Source organism: Marmota monax, unplaced genomic scaffold (genome assembly GCF_021218885.2).
Source record: "Marmota monax isolate L192 unplaced genomic scaffold, Marmota_monax_Labrador192_F-V1.1 WCK01_AAM20220418_F8-fsc00021, whole genome shotgun sequence".
Taxonomy (NCBI): domain Eukaryota; kingdom Metazoa; phylum Chordata; class Mammalia; order Rodentia; family Sciuridae; genus Marmota; species Marmota monax.
In genome coordinates, this window is record NW_026695228.1 from 2,995,687 (window position 1) to 3,016,077 (window position 20,391).

At 34.6% G+C, this 20,391-nt stretch overlaps 1 protein-coding gene across 1 annotated transcript in view; it reads left to right on the forward strand.

The window, feature by feature from the left end:
* Positions 1-385: 385 nt before the first annotated feature.
* Positions 386-20,391, forward strand: part of Cmc1 (C-X9-C motif containing 1) — a 71,610-nt gene continuing 51,604 nt past the window's right edge. The window contains exons 1-2 of the mRNA XM_046437665.2: positions 386-539; positions 19,694-19,783. Coding sequence (XP_046293621.1) covers positions 521-539; positions 19,694-19,783 — 109 coding nt within the window. The 5' untranslated portion in view covers positions 386-520. The remainder of the gene's footprint in view (positions 540-19,693; positions 19,784-20,391) is intronic.

Consider the following 20,391-nt stretch of genomic DNA (forward strand, 5'->3'; position numbering starts at 1 on the left):
CCAGAAGTGGGACCTGGCGAATATTAAATGGAGCTTTATGAATGAATGACAAAGAAAAATAAAGGGCGGATGTTTCATTTGGTTCTCTGAAGGAGAGTATGGAGACGGGGGCTCGGACTTTGACACAGCAGCGGAGGGAAATATAGTTCCAAAGTGCCAGATGCGGAACTACAAGCCTTCGCTACGCCTCCCAAAGCCAGGCTGCGCGGTGGGAGACAGTCCTCGCGGAAGCGCGCGCAGCCACGCCCCCTTCCCTCGTCAATGCCTCTGCAAGCTCCTTGAGCTCCCGGGACAGGTTTAGGGGCGGGGCCCGCGGGGCGCAGGCGCAATGCGCGACGGAAGTAGGAACTTGGGCAGGGTAAAGGATAGGAGCTTTGCCGGGCTTTGCGAAGGGCGCCCCGCTCCTCCTCTTACCGCGGAAGCTGCGGCGGCGCACGTGCAAACGAGCCCAAGCCCCTCCCCCATCCCACCCCCGCCCCTGCCCTGAGCCTCCGGGAGGCTGCCTTCTGCGACCGCCGTGATGGCGCTCGACCCCGCAGGTACGGGGACGACCAGCGTGGTTTGCCGAGGGCCTGGGCTCGGGTCTCGCGCCGCGGGCCTGCGGGCGGGGCGCGGCCTGGGAAAGGTGCAGAGCTGAGGTTGCACCGCTTTCTCACACTTCCCCTCAGGCCTGGCCGGCTGCTACAGGGTTTCCTGCCGGCCCTGGCGTCTTCCCCTGGTTGTAGGTCATTCTCAAGTGTTAGGTGAGGCGCATTCCGTTTGTTGTCTGAACTTTCGTCCTGTTGTGGCCTAGGAACATCTTGCCGAGGGGGACTGGTTTCCTCATCGCCATCCTCATTTTCGCCCCTTTGGGGGCACCTGCTTCTTGCAACAGTGTGTCTTGCAGACGGTCTTGCCACAGAAAAAAATTCATTGGAGTCCCAGCGCACACTTTTACATTTCTTTTTGGTAGTTCATGGATCCCAAGTTCATCCTTAAAGCCCAACTTAACAGTTCAAAGGCTTTATCCTTGTGGCCACAGTCATTTTCTTTGGAAAGGATCTTCAGAGTCTTGAGTGCTCCTTTACTTTCATCTTTCCTCCAACTTGTCAGTTTCTCTCAATTTTTTTCCCTTACAGTAAACCTCACCCAGTGTACTTTTTTAAAGATTATTTATGTAAGGGTGTAGCTGAGGGACTTCTTGTCACTCCTTTCATTTTAGAGAAAAACACAAAGTATTGAGAGGTGGGATGCTTTCAAACTTTCGGAGATTCTGAAGTTGAAAAAAAAAGTCCCTTTCATGGTCTCTCAAGGAGAATGAAAAATATGTGCAGGACACAAATGATAAAAGTTTGTTGAATATTTTATTATCAAGAAAAGTAGTCTCATTTATCCAAAAATAGTATCTCCATTTTACAGAATAGGAAAGTGAAGTTCAGAGAGGTTAAATTACTAGTCCAAGTGTAGTGGTAAGATCTGGTAAGAGAAAAAAGATTGCATAGATTCTGTGATTAGAGCAATAGAGTTGGTGCAGGTGAAATCATGTGGTTAGAAAAAGGATGATGTAGTCAAGAAGATCTTTGAGATGGAGGATATTGAATTGAATTTTTAAATAAGTAAACTTTGATAATGAAAAAAAGAAGATGGAAAATAAAGACTCTTAATTGAGGCAGAAAGGAGTTCTTGAACACATAATGATCATACAGGGTTTGGGCTGGATGACATTGGTCTAAGATGTATCTAAAACAGGCCAACATGCTTTCATGGGCCTAAAATTATTGCACATGTTTTTCTTTTTCTAGAATTTTCTCTAGAATTTTCCCACTCTTCTTCTTCCCCAAATCTAATTCTGGTTCAGTTTTTGCTTGTTACTTTAGAGTCAATTTTGTAGGAGGCTTTTGCAAATTGTCACTGCTTCCCAGACTTTCAAAAATATATGTATTTTTTAGTATTTAGAATTATTTAAAACCCACCAAAAATTTACATAAACAGTGTACATTCTTTGTTTCATTCTAGATCTGAAGTTTTCCCTTGAGAAATAAAAGGAAACTGAGAGATACAATGGGTGTACATGTAACAGAAATAATTTGAGAAAGACAAACATGATTTGGAGAATCATGTGTAGTAAACAGTAAATATAGCTCATGTGATGTCACCTCTTTAAACTTATTAGGGAGTAGATGACTAGAAAGAGTAGACCTAGACTGCAGGAGATTGCCCGTTAAGGAGTCAATGCACTATTGTGGACTCAGCCCTAAATTTGTCTTTTTCTTTCAGATTTTTTCATTAACCAATTCAAAACTGTGTGGTAAAAGGTTTGAGGATGAGCAGTAGGGAGAGTAAGATACATTAGATATTTGTTAATGTTTCTTCAAGCCTTAAACTTTTATGATTCTGAATACTTGTTGGTGTCCATGGGTTCTTAACTCTGCGTAGTCAATTCATCACAGAATATTTATTTGTTATTGGGTGAGTCAGTATCCTTATTTTTGTATAAGGTTGTTAATTTGTAGAAATCTATTATGTTTACAGATGTCAAAAAGATGAGAAATATCAACTAGAACTTGATGCAGGTAACAATATTGTGCCCAATGAGAACACTGTTGTCCAAGTTAACCTTCTTCTCTGTGGGAACCCCCTATTATATTTTCACATTTTAAATAGAGAGATTGATGGGCAATATTTTTAAGACCTCCTGGCATTGTGCTTTTGCTAAAGGATTATTACTGGGAGATTTTTAAAGATTAAAAGGTATGTTAATTATCTAAGAATGAGTAATTGAGAGTAGAGAATTTCAGATTTTTTTTCTGCTAAATAAGGACGCTTACCTATATTTACTCACTATTGTATATGTAATCTCTGACTTAGTATTTGTTATATAATAGGTTCCTAGTGTTTGTTGGTAGAATAAATATCTGTGACTATCAAATATTGAAATTCTCTTAAATATTCATGCTATTTGTTAAACAGTTAAATGGTTTTATTGCACATTTACCATGTGCTAGGAGCTAGAGGGGTGTTCTTACTCTTCTGGAGGCTAGGAAGTTGATTAACAAGGTGGCACTTGAGTTGGTTACTGGTGAGGACTCTTTCTTAGCTTGAAGATGGTTGCCTTTTTTCTGTATCATCTTGCAGTTGGGCTACGGGGGTTCTTTTATAAAGTTACCAATCCTCTTGGGTTAGGGCCCCACCCTCATGACCTCATTTAATCATAACCCATAATATATATTATCCTTTGTATAAGACACATAAAAATTTAAGTTGAGCAATTTCTTAAGTGTCAATTCTATAGGACAACTATAGAATTTTATAGGTGCCTTATATATAGGGATGCTGGGACAATGGGCTAATTACCTCCTTAAAGCACTATCTAAAAATATAGTCACTTGTGGGCTATGGCTTCAACATTTGAACTTTGAGGAGCAGTGGAAGAAAACAATTCAGTCAATACCAGTTATCTAGCAGGAGAAAAAAGATTGCATAGATTCTGTGATTAGAGCAATAGAATTGGTGCAGGTGAAATCATGTGGTTAGAAAAGGATGATGTAGTCAAGAAGATCTTTGAGATGGAGAATATTGAGTTGAATTTTTAAATAAGTAAACTGTATTAATGAAAAAAAGAAGATGGAAAATAAAGACAGAAGATTGAACTGGAGTTTGGTTTTACAAGTTATTTGCTGGGTAATGTTAATGAGATTGTTTTGAGCTCATTTCTTCATATCTGCTTCTGAATGAAATGCTATTTGTAAATAATTTCTTCCACTCCTTTCTTTTTTTTTTTTATTTTTTGGTACCAGAGATTAAACTCAGGGGCACTCAACCACTGAGCCACATCCCCAGCCCTATTTTGTATTTTATTTAGAAACAGGGTCTCACTGAGTTGTTTAGCTTCTCACTTTTGCTGAGGCTGGCTTTAAACTCACAATGATCCTCCTGCCTCAGCTTCCCAAGCTGCTGGGTACAGGCATGTGCCACTATACCCAGCTCCACTCCTTTCTTCTTTCTGGAAATGTTTATTGTGCTCCTTCCGCAATCATAAATGTAAGCTGATTGGTCAGCTAAGTAGGATAACTAATGGGATGGCAAAATTCAGGTTTCAATTATAGAAAATTTAAGTTAAAATCAGGATACTGAGTAATATTCCATTGAGTATATATACCACATTTTCTTTATCCATTCATCTATTGAAGGACACCTAGATTGATTCCATAGTTTAGCTATAGTGAATTGAGCTGCTATAAACATTAATGTGGCTGCATTACTGTAATATGCTTATTTTAAGTCCTTTGGGTATAAACCGAGGAGTGGGATAGCTAGTAAATGGATGGAGTTGGAGAATATGATGCTAAGTGAAATAAGTAAATCCCATAAACCAAAGGCCTAATGTTTTCTATAATATGTGGATGCTAATTCACAATAAGACAATAACACTAGAGAAGAATAGCATTACCTTAGATTAGGTAGAGGGAAGGGAGAGGAGGAGAAGAGATGTGGGGAAAGAGTAGAATGAAACAGATATTATTATTGTGTGTATATATGTGACTACATGACCAATATTAGTCTGCAACATGTACACTCAGAAAAATTAGAAATTATATCCCATCTGTGTATGATATATCAAAGTGCATAAATGCATTGTATATTTTAATGTATAACTCATTAAAACAAATAAAAAATTAATTTAAAAAATTTAAAAAATTGACTACATGAAAAAAAATTGAGATGCTGGTAGGATTTGGAAATTACTAACACTGTGACAGTAGTACAGTTATAAAGATGGAGGTGAGTACTGAGAACTCTACAGGAACACCATCTTTGAAGCTGGAATCTGTGGGATCACCTCAAGAGTAAGTGCAGTTAATTACCTTGGCAGCCTCTATATTTTTTCTAGTATTGCCATTGTTCAGTATTTGTAAGTCTGTTTTAAAATGTGCCTTCCACCTCTATGTTAATGTTAATGTCTTCATTTTTGCAAATCTTGTTCTGAAAGTGAATTTAAATTTCAGTCAAAGTTTAGCCAGAGATAAGCTGATGGAGGTGGTCAGTGATCATCCTGGGAAATGTTACCTCTGCTCTCTCCACCAAAAAAAAAAAAAAAAAAAAAAATTATGGATCTGATCTGGTTTGCATGTTTGAGTGAATTGATTCTGAAGGCCATATTAAGAAACATGGTTTGATTTGAGCAAACGCTACATTTTTTTAATTATGTGAATAGCTCTCAATATAAAAAGTCCTGCACCTCATTATCAAAGTAGTATATGTTCTTTGTAGAAATTTTATGAAATATTGTAAGATAAGAAAAACCAGTGGAGATAGGGAGGAGATAAGCATTGGAGAACATTTATAAAGTTTAAAATGTTCTGCTATCTTCTAGATGTATATGAGAGAAAAAAAAACAAGTCAGGTAATACAATGCAAAGTAGGCCACAGGCAAACTGTCTTGTGTTCTTCTATCAAATGTCTTCTTCTGTTCCCTATAACATTGATGTTTTTTTTCTTTATTAGATATCAGTGGAAAATTATACTTTCTGGAAAACATAGTTTCAAAGTTTTACCAAATAAAGTAAATGAAACTCGTTAATTCATTTAAGAAATTATGGTTATATTGTAGTTTATAGCAGATTTCTAAATTTGACATGTCATATTGCATAAGTTGATTTCCTGCTTTGATCTACTTTTCGATTTGTTGAGTAAAAGGGGAAGTTTTCACACCTAGCAATTTGTACAATCTGAAGTTCAAGAACTTGGTGGTATTGAGAAATGAACATCTACTGTGAAGGAGTTGGTTATTAATAGTGAAAGTTGATAAGATAAAGAAGTTCAGATGAAGTATGTCATTGTGGGATATAGGTAATAAATGACTCAGAAACTAAGCAGAAATAAGTGCATATACCTTGTTGATATAGTTTCCATATTTTGTAAGAGTTTGAGACTAAAAGATTAGATGTTGCTAATTAACCTAATATTTTATATTCCTTCTCTTCAAAGAAAAAGGTGTTTGTCAGCTATCATCTTCTTCTTTTTAATAGTTTTTCTCCCATTGGAAGGGGTCAGAATTCATTTGTCTTTACTTTCTGATCAAAAAATGAGAACTGTGAAATTTTGAATTTTGCTTGTTCCAAATGATACTTCTGAAATATACAGTTGTATTGTCTAAGGGTTATTTCCATGCTTTGGCATAACTGCAGAAAATCAATTAACGTTGTTTACCAAGTTCTCTTAGATTGGCCCCATATGTATGATGGTGTCATGGAAAATTTGAGATCTTGGTTATATGACTTAATGTTACCTTTCATCAGAGACTTGGGTCATTTTACCTCTGTGAGCCTCCATTTCTTTATCTGTACAATTTGATCAAAATATTTAACCTAGGAGGGTTGTTATGAAGACTGTATGGCCTTCATCGTCCTTGTCTCCTTTTTGTTTTGTCAGTAAAAATAGCATGAAGGTAAGACTGTATTAGACACATGGATCCTAACTGTCTTGATTTTCCCAATTTAAGATCTTTCCTTCATTCCTTTCCTCATGTTGCACTTTTATTATTGCAAGAGGGTATGAGCAAGCTGGCAAGAACATGAAAATCTTGTCATGAGCATCCATATGGAGGGAACTAGAGTCTGCCTAGCTTCTGGTGGGAAGCACTTAGTGTTATGGTTTGGATATAAGGTGTTCCTCAAAAGCTCATGTGTGATACGATGCAGGAATATTCAGAGGAGAAATGATTAGATCATGATAGCTGTAACTTAACAAATTAATTCGTTTAATGGATTAATAATTTGAATGGATTAATGGGTGGTAACTATACACATGTAGGGCATAGCTGTAGGAAGTAGGTCACTGGGGGGATTTTATTATCCTTGACTTCTTGCACCAAAGCTCTCTTTGCTTGCTGGCTGTCAGGAACAGAGTAACTTTTCTCTAGCATGCCCTTTTGCCATGGTATTCTGCCTCTTCTCAGGCCCAGAGCTATGGAGTTGGCCTGCCATGGATTCAGCCTCTGAAACCTTGAGCGAAAATAAACCTTTTCTTAAGTTCTTCTTATCAGGTATTTTAGTCACAGTGATGAATATTAGGAAGTAAGGTATTTAGGAAGTAACAATTGAGAACTATGATCTTATTGTTCTATACTTGATGCTTTCTCTTTGATGCTCTTGGTAGCTAATAAAGGAGAGGAAAATAAAGATTGAACCTGTGCTAATGAAAATACTTTTGCAGATTTATTACAAGCATTTTTCTTGTGTGTGTGTGTGTGTGTGTGTGTGTGTGTGTGTGTGTTTCCCTCTAGAGTAAATAGTAGCATGGAACTATGAAGACTCAGGAACAAATAGGAGTACCTAGGAAGTTTTTTTGAATTGGCATTAAGAGCTGGTTAATCTCAGTGGCTTGGGAAGCTGAGGCAGGAGGATCATGAGTTCAAAGCCAGCTTCAGCATGTTATCAAAGCCCTAAACAACTCAGCAAGACCCTCTCTCTAAATAAAATATAAAAAAGGGCTAGGGATGTGGCTCAGTGGTTAAGTCCCCTGGGCTCAATCCCCTGTACACCTCTCCCCCCGCCCAAAAAAAGTGGAATTAATTTAAATAAGAACTGAGTTAGTTAAATCAGAACATGCTATGAAGATTCTGTAATACTCTGATTTGTTTCACTGTTATCTTTGTCGATTCATTGCAAGTGCTGTTATCAGTAGCCTTATAATCTGGTGCTGCCATATTGCAAGAATACATGAGCCCCAAAGCAAAATCTGAGCTAACAAATTCAGCCAGTGAAAAAGGTGAAAATTGACTTTTAGGTGATGATAGAATGTTGAGAAGTTGGAGCTTTGGAAATTTTCCGTGATTGTGTTACCCTGCTTTATAAATTCATGTGACTATATAGAAGGAAACTTTCAAAAAAAAATTTTTTTTCTCCAGGCTCTTGTACAAACGTATAACATGTATACAACATTGACATGAAGGGAATCAGAAGTTTTTGAATTTTATGAAAAGTTCCATATCTATAATATTTTCAGTGTTGAAGATAGGTTTAAAGTTAATTAATCATAAAAATCTAATTAATTAATAATTAATGTTTAATGACTGGTGTGCTACCAAGTGCAAAATCTTTAAATTTATAAATTTTTATAAGGGATATTTTTGATGCAATGCCAAGATTTTGGGAAACTGAAATTAGTATTCATGCAATTCTGCAATTATTTATTTGCCTTAGGAGGTTTTAGAAGAATGATCAGAAGGAATTTTTGTAAGCAGTTTAAAGAACTTGTTTGATAGGGCTATTTTAACTTAGAATTCATAATGAAGATAAATTCCTATTATAATTTATTTATGGAAAAATGGCTCAATATTACAAAAATGGTTCAGTATTACTAAATCTGTATCCAGAAAACTGATTTAAAAATTGCTTTAGTTATGTGTGACCATTGCAAGATTTATAGAACAAAGAGATTCATTTGGTACATTATAAATAAGTGATATCAATTAAAACAGAGGTGAAAGAGGTAAAACTTTGAAATTGATTTTCTAAAGTTGATCAGTATATCACAATATTTATTTGAATCTGCTCAGTAGTTACACTGTTAATTGTTGAGATCTGATTATGACTTATGCTATAACAACCGTGAAATGGAGTGTGTGGAGATAGTCCTAGTTTTATTTCCTCTTTAAGTACACATTAGCTTTCTAGTCAACAAGATGACTCAAGAGCATTTCAAATTCAACATGTCCACAACAGCCCCTGGTCTTTTGCATTCTTTGTCTCAGTGAGTGGTCACATCATTTCACTTGGAGCCAGAAAACAGGGTGCCCTCCTTGAATCATTTATTTTCCTTTGTCCCTTCAGGCCCTGCCACTCTTGTGAAATCTCTCTTGAATCTATCTGTCCTTTTCTCTCCATTCATATTTTCAGCTTGTTCTATAAGCTTAGTTTTCTTTTTCTAATTTTATGGCAGTTTCTTTCAAAACAAAGGGAAAGGAGAAAGCACAGATAAATAGTATAGCACAGATTTCAGCAAACTCCCTTGTGGGCCAAATCTGGTAAGGCTTGCAGAAGCTAGAAATGGTTAGTAACCTTTTTAAAGGGTTGTTTGAAAATATACCCCCCCCCCCCTCCCAAACACACACAGATGGTATGTAGCCTGCAAACTTAAAATATTTATACTCTGGTTCTTAAGGGAAAAACTGTCCTATCATAGGCAGCAAAATTGGGATACAACTAGAGGTGTGATAACGAGAAAAAACATCATGTGAATACCTTCATATAATTATTTTGAAATTTTAGGTGAGATAAGTGTCCTTGAGAAATTTAAACTTAAAAAAACTCCAAGTGATCCAAGAATAAAAATCCCTTAGAAAATTGAATTAGTTGTTAAAATTCTCTTTGCGTCTTCATGCCCCACATACATACTTCCAAACCAAGGCCCTGATAAGTGATGGATCTGCATCTCATAAAAAGGAAAAGAAAGAAAGAAAAAATCAGTAGGAGATCTATATGCACATCTACACGTCTATATGTGACTATCTGTATTTTAAGAGATTTATTGCAGAAAACTAGCTCAGCTGATTGTGGGCCAGCAATTGGGCAAGTCTAGAATATGGAGCAGGGCAGGCTATCAGAAAGCGCAGGCTTAGTACTCTTGGTCAAGAGCTGAAGCTGTAGTCATCTAGTGGAATTGTTCAGGAGAGCCTGGTTCTGCTTTTTATCCTTTTAACTAATTGAATCAAGTGCACCCAAATTATTTTGGGTAATTTCCTTTACATAAATCTGCAAGATATCTTCAGAGCAACACCTGAATTAGTGTTTATTTAAAAAAAACTGGGTGTCTATAACCTGTAAAACCTGATCCATAAAATTGACCATCACAGGTGGTTTCTGCCAAATTTTGAAGGAACAGGTAATAATCTTTATATAGGTTGAGCATTCCTAATCTGGAAATCTAGAATTTGAAATGTTCCAAAATGTGAAACTGCACAATTTAGGATGCTAAACTGGTAAAATCTATGTGAATATTCCAAAATTCTAAATCTAAAACACTTCTAGTCCCAGTCATTTCAGATAAGGGATATTCAACCTGTACAGAGTGATTCAAAGAATATTAGAGGCAGGGAAAAATCCCTAATTTCTTGTTTAAATAATGTAACTTCGATATCAAAATAATACAGACAAGAAAGTCATAAGTAAATCATAAATTCTAAAAAGAATTTAAGCATTCAAGATAATCATCCTGTTAATTAATATTCACTATTTTTTCCTAAAGAATGTAGCCGTAGAATTAGAAGACACAAAACAGTCCCTAAAATTGTCTACTTAGATACTAGAAGAGAATCTGTTGTCAGATTACCAGAGTAATGATAGAGTAAAGTTGTGTGGGTTTTAAGGACAATATTAAAAGAAAAATTGAACCTGTACACCAGCAATAAATAATTATAGCCTGTTATCTATGGAACAACACCTTGACCAATAGAAATTAAATTAAAAAATGAGCAGCAATCTTTAAGGAGAAAAGCATAAGATTTTTGTCTACTTAATTATCTAATTTGTAATAATTTATGTGTTAAAATATCTGTTAAACTATGTGTCTTTTTAAAAGCTAAATTTTTTTAAGTTGAGATGACCAGCTAGTGACATTTACAGCCTTCAAGTGAGTTTTCATAAGTGTATACTCTAATCAAGACATCCATCAGAATACCCCTCTCCACACCCGTAGACAACCACTGTTCCATTTTTGTCACTGCAGATTAATTTTGCATGTTCTTCAACCACATAGCTAAGTAGCAAGTATTTTTGAGATTACACATGTTGAGTGTGTCAGTATTCATGATAGTATTGTTTGTAGGGTATCCATAATACCTTTCTTTTTTGTTGCTAAGTAACTTTTGGCCATTTGGAATAATGCTTCTATAAACAGACTTGTATAAGTTGTTTTCTGGGCATAGTGAAGTTTTCCAAAGAAATTTACTATTTACTTTTATCAGTAATGTATGAAAGTTCTAGTTGCTTCACATTGTCTCCATTGTTCAGTGTTGTCTGTGTTTTAATTTTAGTCATTTTTGTGGTTATGAAATAATATCATAGGTTTCATTTGCATTTTTGATGATTAACGATTTGGGGCATCTTTTCGTGTGTAGATTTATAATTTGTTTAGCTTTAGTGATATTTTTGTCCACTTTTTATTGGGTTGTTGTTGTTATTACTACATGTAATTATTATATGTAGGCATTCTTTATATACTTTGTATTCAAGTTCTTTTTCATATACATATGCTTGAACTGTTTCTCTTGGTCTCTGGTTTTGCCTTTTAATTTCCTTAACATTATCTTTTGATGAACAGAAAATACTGTATTTGGTGAAGTCAAATTTATCACTTTTTTCCTGTACGGTTGTTTGTATTCTCTTTAAAAATTTTTTGCTCCAAGGAATTAATTTTTTTAATAGTTTTAATTTTACATGTAGGTTTGTAATCCATGACAAATTATTTTTATTTTTGTGGTATTGGGGATTTAATCTAGAGGCACTTAACTACTGAACTACATCTCCAAACCTTTGTATTTTTTATTTTGAAACAGGTCTCTAAGTTGCTAGGGCCTAAGTTGCTGACTCTGGCTTTGAACTGGTGATCCTCCTGCCTCAGCCTCTAGTATCACTGGGATTATTTTTGTGAATAAAATGAAATAGGGGATCAGTGGGATCAGGCTGATATTTTACATGTTCACATATTTGTTCTGCCACCATTTATTGAAAATGCTTTTATTTTATCATTGACTAGCCTTGTTGTATTTGTCCAAATAAATTTATAGTCCATGAAAGTACTCTGGACTGTATTTTATGTTACTTTATTTGGTTAATCTAATTATGCCAGTACTACCCCAACATTTTGTGTAGCTTTATGGTAAAACTTTGTAGTTGCTGCAGGTCATCCAAATTTGTTCCCCTATTTTGGTGTTATTTGGTTGTTCTAGATCCTGTGTTTTTGTATACATTTTTGACTTGTTATTATCATAACTTTGTATAGTAATAATTTAATATTCACAAGAAATTGCAAACTAGTATAGTTTTCATGTACCTTTACCATCTTTTTCTAATGATACTATATGACATAATCATAGTACACACTTTCCCAGTGGGTGTGATGCTGCTTCCAACGGGGACAAAACTTGTTATTGGGTGGAGGCAAAAATTCTGCTTCTTTAATATATAAAAGCCCTGTTACATATTCAGTATGTAACTTTTAAATATATTTTTGATGTTAATATTTTATGGGGGACATTAGGAATAAATATCAATAAAAGGCTCCTTTTAGGGAAAAAGTGAAAAAAAAATGTTGGGGGCAAAATGCTATGATAAAGACATTGGCATGATACTGTTGACTCAGATACATACATATCTTAGTTATAGTTATGACATTTTATCCCATGTGAAGATTTAAGTAAGATTTAAGTAACCATGACTGCAGCGTACAGAGCTGTTCCATTACCACTAAGAAAATCCCTTATTACCTCCTAATAGCGTCACCCTCACTAATGTTTTCCATTGCTATAATTTTGTTACTTCCATAATTTTATATCAATGGAATTATATACTATGTAGCCTTTAGGATTATCTTTTTTTTTCTATTTAGCATAATGTCCTTAAAGCCCATCTGAGTTGTTATTGTGTATTAAAAGTTCATTTTGTTTTATTGCTGAGGAATATTTAACTTTCTAGATGAACATTGTTTATTCATTGACCTGTTGAACGATTTTTGTGTTATTTCTAGGTTTTGGTATTACAGATAAAGCTACAATGACATTTTTATGTAGATTTTTGTTTTCATTTTTTTAGGATAAATCCTGGGGAGTGCATTTGTTGAGTTGTAGGGTTAGTTTTTGCTAAACTTTGTGAGAAAGTGCGTACTTCACAGTGACTGTACGGTATTGTTCCCTTCAGACCCATTTGCTCTGTATTCCTGTCAGTCCTTGGTAAATTGTTATTTTTTAAATTTCATCTATTTTAATAGGTCTTGAGTAGCATCTGTTTGTAGTTTTAATTTGGATTTCCCTAATGGCCTATAATATTGAGCATCTCTTCCTAGACTTATTTTCCATTTCCATATCCTGGTATAGTGTCTGTTCAAATCAATTGCCTATTTCTAATTGGGTTGTTGGTTTCCTACTGTTGAGTTTAAGGAATTCCTCATATATTCCAAGTACAGCTCCTTTGTCAGAAATGAGATTTGTAAATGAACTTTCACAGAGGAAATGTCTGTAAATTTGGTGAAGTCAAATTTATTGATTTCTTTTTCTTTTATAGATCATATATTTGTATCATATATAGCTCTTTGCCTAATTCTGTCATGAAGATTTTCTCATGATTTCTTCCATAAGTTTTTTTTCCTTTGGCTTTTTATTTTGAAGTAATGAAGACTTCACATTAAGTTGTAAAAAGTAATACATAGTGTCTCATGTAAGGTTATCCTATTTTCCTAGGAGTGACATAAAATTTGTAGTAAAATATCAAAACCAGGAAATTGAAGTTGGTATCATACTTTAATGAGATTATAGTGCTTTTCAGTTTTCACCAGTTCTAATACACATTAATAGGTGTGTATATAGTAGTATACGTCATTTTTTCTTTTTGCAATTTAGGGGATCTAACCCAGGGCCTTATGTGTGCTACGCAAGCATTCTACTACTTAGTTACATTTCCAACCAGTTCTATGTAGTATTATTTTATGTTCCTGCTCTTACAAAGAAAGTGTTTTGGGTTTTGCCACCCAGTGTGATGTTAGCTGTAGGTTTTTTGCAGATTTTTTTTTCTACTGGGTGCTTAATCACTGAGCTGCATTCTGTAGCCTTTTTTATATATATATATATGGAGAGAGAGATATCTTAGAGATAGGGCCTAAATTGCTGCTGAATTGCCTAGGGCCTTCTTAAGTTGCTGAGGCTGGCTTTGAACTCTCCATCCTCCTGCCTCAGCCTTCTGTTGATAGTATCTTACAGATACTCTTTTTTTTTTTTTTTGGTACTGGGAATTGAGCTCAGGGGCACTCAACCACTGAGCCACATCCCCAGCCCTATTTTGTATTTTGTTTAGAGACAGGGTCTCACTGAGTTGCTTAGCTCCTAGCTTTGAACTGGGGATCCTCCTGCCTCAGCCTCCTGAGCTGCTAGAATTACAGGCCTGGCCCACCATGCCTGGCTGCAGATACTTAATTGAGTTAGAGACATTTTCTTCTATTCTTAGTTTATTGAAGACTTTTTTGTTCATTTAGTTTTATGAATGTATATTGGATTTTGTCCAGTCTTTTACTGTATCAATTGGTGTGATTATATAATTTTCCTTTTATAAGCTATTAATATAATGTATCATATTGAATAAAATTTTAGATAAGTGAATCAGTCTTGTATTGCTGGAATAAGCCCAATTTAGCTGTGGTATATTTCTTCTTTTATATTTTGATGTGTTCAGTTTGCTGAGATTACATTGTTGAGGTTGTTTGATCTGTGTTCATGAGGGATATTGGACTGTGGGGTATGTGTATGTCTCTTTTATAAATACCGTGTTCCTTTTGGTATAAAGGTAGTGTTGGTTTCCTAAAATGTGTTGGGAAGACACTGTAAAATTGGAGCTTGTTTGTTCTTTAAATAATTTAGAAAATTTATTAATTAAGCCATCTGGGCTTCAGTGTGTTTATCTCATTTGTATTTCTTTTGTCAAATTTATTGCTTTCTGTTCTTTGTTATTATTCTCCTTATATAAAGTTCATTTTTTCCTTTTTCTAGTTTCATCAAGTGGAAGCTTAGGATATTAGTTTGACACTTTTCTACTATGAGAGTTTATTGCTATCAGTTTTCCCATCAGTACCCTAGCTTTCTCACAAAGTTGGTTTATTTTTTAATTTTTAATCTTTTACACTTCTTTTCTGACCTTAGATTATTTGCAGATGTACTGTTAAATTACCAAGAGTTAGGGGATTTTCTTATTATTTATGATCAGAGAAAATACTTTCTTTTTAGTTTTTGAGTGTCCCCTTTGATTTACGTATTGTGTTTACCCTGTGTTTTTCCTTTTCTTATTTTTATTTTTAATTTTTTAAATTTTTTACTTTTTTGGCACTGGGGATTGAACTCAGGGGCACTTGACCAGTAAGCCATATCCCTCAGCCCTATTTTGTATTTTATTTAGAGATAGGGTCTCATTGAATTGCTTAGTACTTTGCTTTTGGTGAGGCTGGCTTTGAACTTGAGATCCTCTTGTCTCAGCCTCCTGAGCTGCTGGGATTACAGGTGTGCACCACCACACCGGGCTTGTTTTTCCTTTTTAAAATATTATTAGTATACTTACTGATGTTTTAATATTAAGTGAACTCTTTTATTCTGTGATAAACTCTACTTGGTTATGAGGTTTTATCTTTTTATATATTACTAGGTTCAATTTTTAATCTTTTGTAATACATTTCCATCTTCATTTATGAGGTTATTAAGATGCTGGGGTTTTTTTTTGTTGTTATTGTTATATCTTTGTCTGGTTTTGGTATCAGGGTAATGCTGGCTAAGAGTAATTTTCTGGATGAAGAATTTTTGTAGAATTGATAATTTTTTTTCTTAAATATTCAGCCAATCATCAGGGAGACTATCTGGGCCTGGAATTTTCTTTTAACTTTAAATTCATTTTCTTTAACAAATATATTGAATAAGTGTTGGTTGTATTTTTAAAGGAATTTGTTCATGTCATTTGTAGTTCTCAAATTTATTTGCCTAAATTTGTACTTAATATTCTTTTATTACCCTTTAAAAATGTTTATCATTTTTGGAGTGATATTGGAGTTTGTGACTTGTGGTTTTACTTTGGCTGGTGGTTTATCAATTTTAATGATCTTTTCAAATAACCAGTTTTGGTTTCATTGATTTTGTTTCAATTGTGTGTGTGTATTTTTTATTTTTGCTTTTGTTTAATTGATTTCTGCTTTGATTTTTATCATTATATTTTTTTGCTTGCTTCATGTTAATTTATCTTTTCTTTAATTTTTTTTTTTTTTAGTTTTAGTTGGACACAATACCTTTATTTTATTTATATTTATGTGGTGCTGAGGATCGAACCCAGTGTCTCGCACATGCTAGGCTAGTGCTTTATCACTGAGCCACAATCCCAGTCCCTTTTTTCTTGACTTCTCAAGGTAGAAATTTAAGCTGATTTAAGATATTTCTTTTTGTATGCTGGCTTTTAGTTCTACAAATTTCCGTTAGCTGCATCACACAAATTTTGATATGCTGCTTTCATTTTCATTTATTTTAGAATATTTTCCAATTTTTCTTTTGGATATCTTGGGATCTATGAGTTATTTATAAGAGTATTAGTTAGCTTGCAAATATTTAGAAATTATCCAAAGATCTTTCTGTTATTGATTTCTAATTACATTGGTATCTAGGAACATACTTAAATAGTTTGAATTTTTTCAAATTTACTGAGATTTGTTTTATAGCCAAAATATGTTATTTTGATAAATGTTCTGCTGATCTTTAGTGGAGTAGTCAGTAAATATTAGGTTAAGTTAGTTGATAATGTTATTCAAGTGTTTTATAATTTTAAAACATAAATTTAAAGCAAGAAAATTTTGGCAAGAAAAGGAAATAAAAGGGATAAAAATAGAGAAGAAAGAAGTCAAATTATCCCTGTTTGTAGATGATATGATCCTATACTTAGAAGATCCAAAAAGCTCCACCAAAAGATTACTAGAGCTTCATCAAAGTAGCGGGTTACAAAATCAGCATATAGAAATCAGTAGCTTTCCTTTACACCAATAATGAATCTGCTGAGAAAGGAACCAGGGAAACAATTCCATTCACAAAAGCCTCATGTAGTTAGATCCTATGCATGTCATTTGCAGGAAAATAAACTTGAAAACATTATGTTAATCAAAATAACTCAAAATCAAGGGTCATATGTTTTCTCTGATATATGGAAAGTAGATAGTAAAAGGAAAGAGTGGGTTGGGGGTCATGAAAATTGAAAGGAGATCCTTAGACACAAGGAACCCTGGAGAGGGAGGTGGAGAGGGAAAGAGGAAGCATTGGGAAATAGACAAATCATATAGTTATATGGCGTGTATGTACAAATATGTAACAACAAATCCCACTATTATGTACAATTGTAATTCACCAATAAAAATATGACAAAAATTTACATGTATATTTTTCTAATATGCTTTATATATTTCACATATATGCATCATGGATTCATCTTTATTTTAATAAAGTATTTTCTGTATCACTTCTAGTCATAGGTTTTATTTTACAGAGATTGCATCCCATCCCTCAGGCTCTTTGATAAGGTGGCTTTGACACAAAGAATAGTGCCTACCCCTACCCCCACTTGAACGTGGGCTGTCCTTAATTACTTGAAATCATATAATGTATCAGGAATAGTGTTGCATGGCTTCCATGACAAAGTCAGAAAAGGCCAGAGGGAGTGTTCACTTGATTGTGTTGAAATGCTTGATCTGCAGACATTGCTTATGAGATTGTTCTTTCTCAGGACCCATTTGTCTTACTGCAAGAAGCCAAACCAAATGGAGAGGGCATGTTATGGTTTGGATATGAGGTATCCCCCCAAAGCTCCTATATTAGTGCAATAATGTTCAGTGAATGGATCATGTGTTGTAACCTAATCAGTCTATTGTAGTTTGAATGGACCTACTAGGTGGTAACTTTAGGCAGAGGGGTGTGGCTAGAGGAGGTAGGACACTAGTGGTACCTTTACAAGGTTTCATCTTTCCTGTGGGACCCTTTCTCTTCCTCCCTCTGCTTCCTGACCCCACCACAAGCTGAGCAGCTTTCCTCTTAGGGGCTCTTGCACCTGATGTGCTTCCTCACCTCCGGCTCAGAGCAGTGGAATTGGCCATCTGGGTATTGAACCTCTGAACTTGTGATTCAAAATAAACTTTTCCTCCTACATATTTTTCTCAGGCATTTTGGTCTAACACAGGCCATGTGTAGGTGATCTGGTTTACAGTTCTAACTGAGCCCTTCCTTATTCCAGCCCAGATATCAGATATGCAAGTGGTGAAAGAAATAATTTTGCAAGCAGTCACAGCTTTTGCCTCTGTTAAAATTAACATCTGTCATTTGAGTGTTCCTGGATGAGGCCCCTCTGACTATAGGAACCTTAAGCATAATAAAATGTTTATTGTTCTACATCACTTCGTTTGATTAGTAGTTGTTGCACAACCAAAGTGTTAAGGAAATTACTTCTTTTTCTGTTGGGTTTGAAGGAGGTAAACATTTTAGTTTCTACATGTCTGAAAGTGTCTTTAACCTAACTTTTAATTGGTGGCTTACCTTACTATAGTTTTTTTACATATAAAGTAATTCTCTCACAACCTTGCAGTTGTTTCATTGTCTAGTTGTGTACATTTGCCAGGGAGACATGATGCACATCTGATTCCCATTACTTGTCAAAATGGAAAAAATTCTAACACAAAATTTTGACTTTTGGGTTTCAGATATTCCATCAAAGTGCATTTGAATATCCATGGTCTTTTTCCATCCAAAGACTCCTGTCTTTTTATTTGCCTAAAGATATTTATTTTACTTTTTCTAAAATCTTATTTTCTTTACTCTTTCAACCCTTTCAGGGATCGTTTACTTTTTGATTAATTGTGATTGGATTTCCTGTTTCACTGTGTTGCCCTTCACCAAATTTAGGTGATTCTTGGATTTTTGTTGTTGTTGTTGTTGTTGATCTTGTTTGCTTTTTGAGAGCTTTTTTGTTCTCTTTTCTGAAAATATATATCAGTTCATAAGAGTTTAGGGATTCCTAGTCTTCTGAGTGTCACTGGATACTGGGAAACTTCTTGATCTTTTGGGAATAAATATCTTTATTTCCTTCTTTCACCCATGGTCTGACAGCAGCAAAGAAGGTAGCTATTTGGCTCCACTGAGTTACTTCATCAAATAACCAGTTTCCTCAAGGGAAGTTTCTTGCTCTGTGTGTTTACTACTTCAGAGCAAAGAGCAACACCCACTTTTAGCATCAGTTTTTTCCTGGGTGCTCTGTGGAAATGTGATTGTCTCCTTTAATCCAATTTCACCTGCCTTTTTGTCTTTCAGAGATTCTTTGTTATTTATTTTCACCAAGGATGCTTAGCTCTTCTTTGTTTTTCAGGGCACTTTGAGAATTTAAGAAGCAGGCAGGATGCTGTAGCAGTTGCTCCTTTTGTCTTATGGTGGAAGTTCTGTTTAATATGAACAGAAGTCTTAAATACTTTGTTTTGTATATGGATCTGCAGTTCTACTTTTTCTTCTGCCAGTTCTTTCTTAGGCTACTCTTTTTACTAGGTAGACAAACTATTCTTATATCACTTAATCTTGTATCTCTTCCATCTAGCTATAAATCTCAGTATTGATAAAAATCTTGTTTTTGAGGATTATTTTATTAAGAAAATGATGATGAATTACTTTAATTTTGACCAATCTACATGATCAAGTAAGTGTTGTAATATAGTTTGCAGAAATGTTTGGTAAGATGGTTGCCTTTGTTCCTCACATTGTATTGTATATCAAAAATACATTTCCAATGCTTTTTAGTGAGTAAAACAATCACAGTTTTATCAGTTGGTAAAAGCTGTTTAAAAATATATTTATAGAAGCTTTTATTTTAACAAACTAGAGTACTTCTTTTTCTCCTCGTCTGGTGATTTACTTCAGCCTTTAATAAGGATCTTTTTTTTTTTTCTCCTCCAGAGCAGCATCTCAGACATGTTGAAAAAGATGTTTTGATTCCCAAAATAATGAGAGAAAAGGCCAGAGAGAGGTGTTCTGAACAAGTTCAAGGTAAGAATCCAATATTCCTATAAAGATCAAATTCAATTTTAATAATATGATCTGAATTTAATCCTTAGCCTCAGAGTCAAGTAGTCAATGAATTAATATGTATGAATTGCTTCTCACCCTTTCACTGAGATACCAGTATTTCAGCTTTCAGAACTTCCAGGCAGTGTTCAATTCATTTACAATTTAAAAATATTCTCCCAAATTAATAGTAAAAAAGACACTCTCCCCCACCAAGTATGGTAATGTATAGAGAAAAACTCGGTGTGAGTATTCTGGAGAAACAAGTTATTTTGGTGAGTTTGATAGGGAAAGAACAAACATCTAATCTAACATGTACCTGTTTTTCATCTATCAGCATATTCATGTGTATGTACTAAGATGATTTCCTTAGAACTATTGTCTATTACTGAATTGTTAATGGAATCCCAATAGGATCTACAGTGAGTCTAGGGAGTTTTTAATGTGTGTGTTTCATTTTGTTTTGTTTTATTTTATGTTTCCAAGTAAAGGATATTTATGTAAATGTATGTTACGGGTTCCCACACATGTATATTTTCTTTAAAAAATATTGTTAACATTTAAATGTTCCTATATACTATAAACTTTAG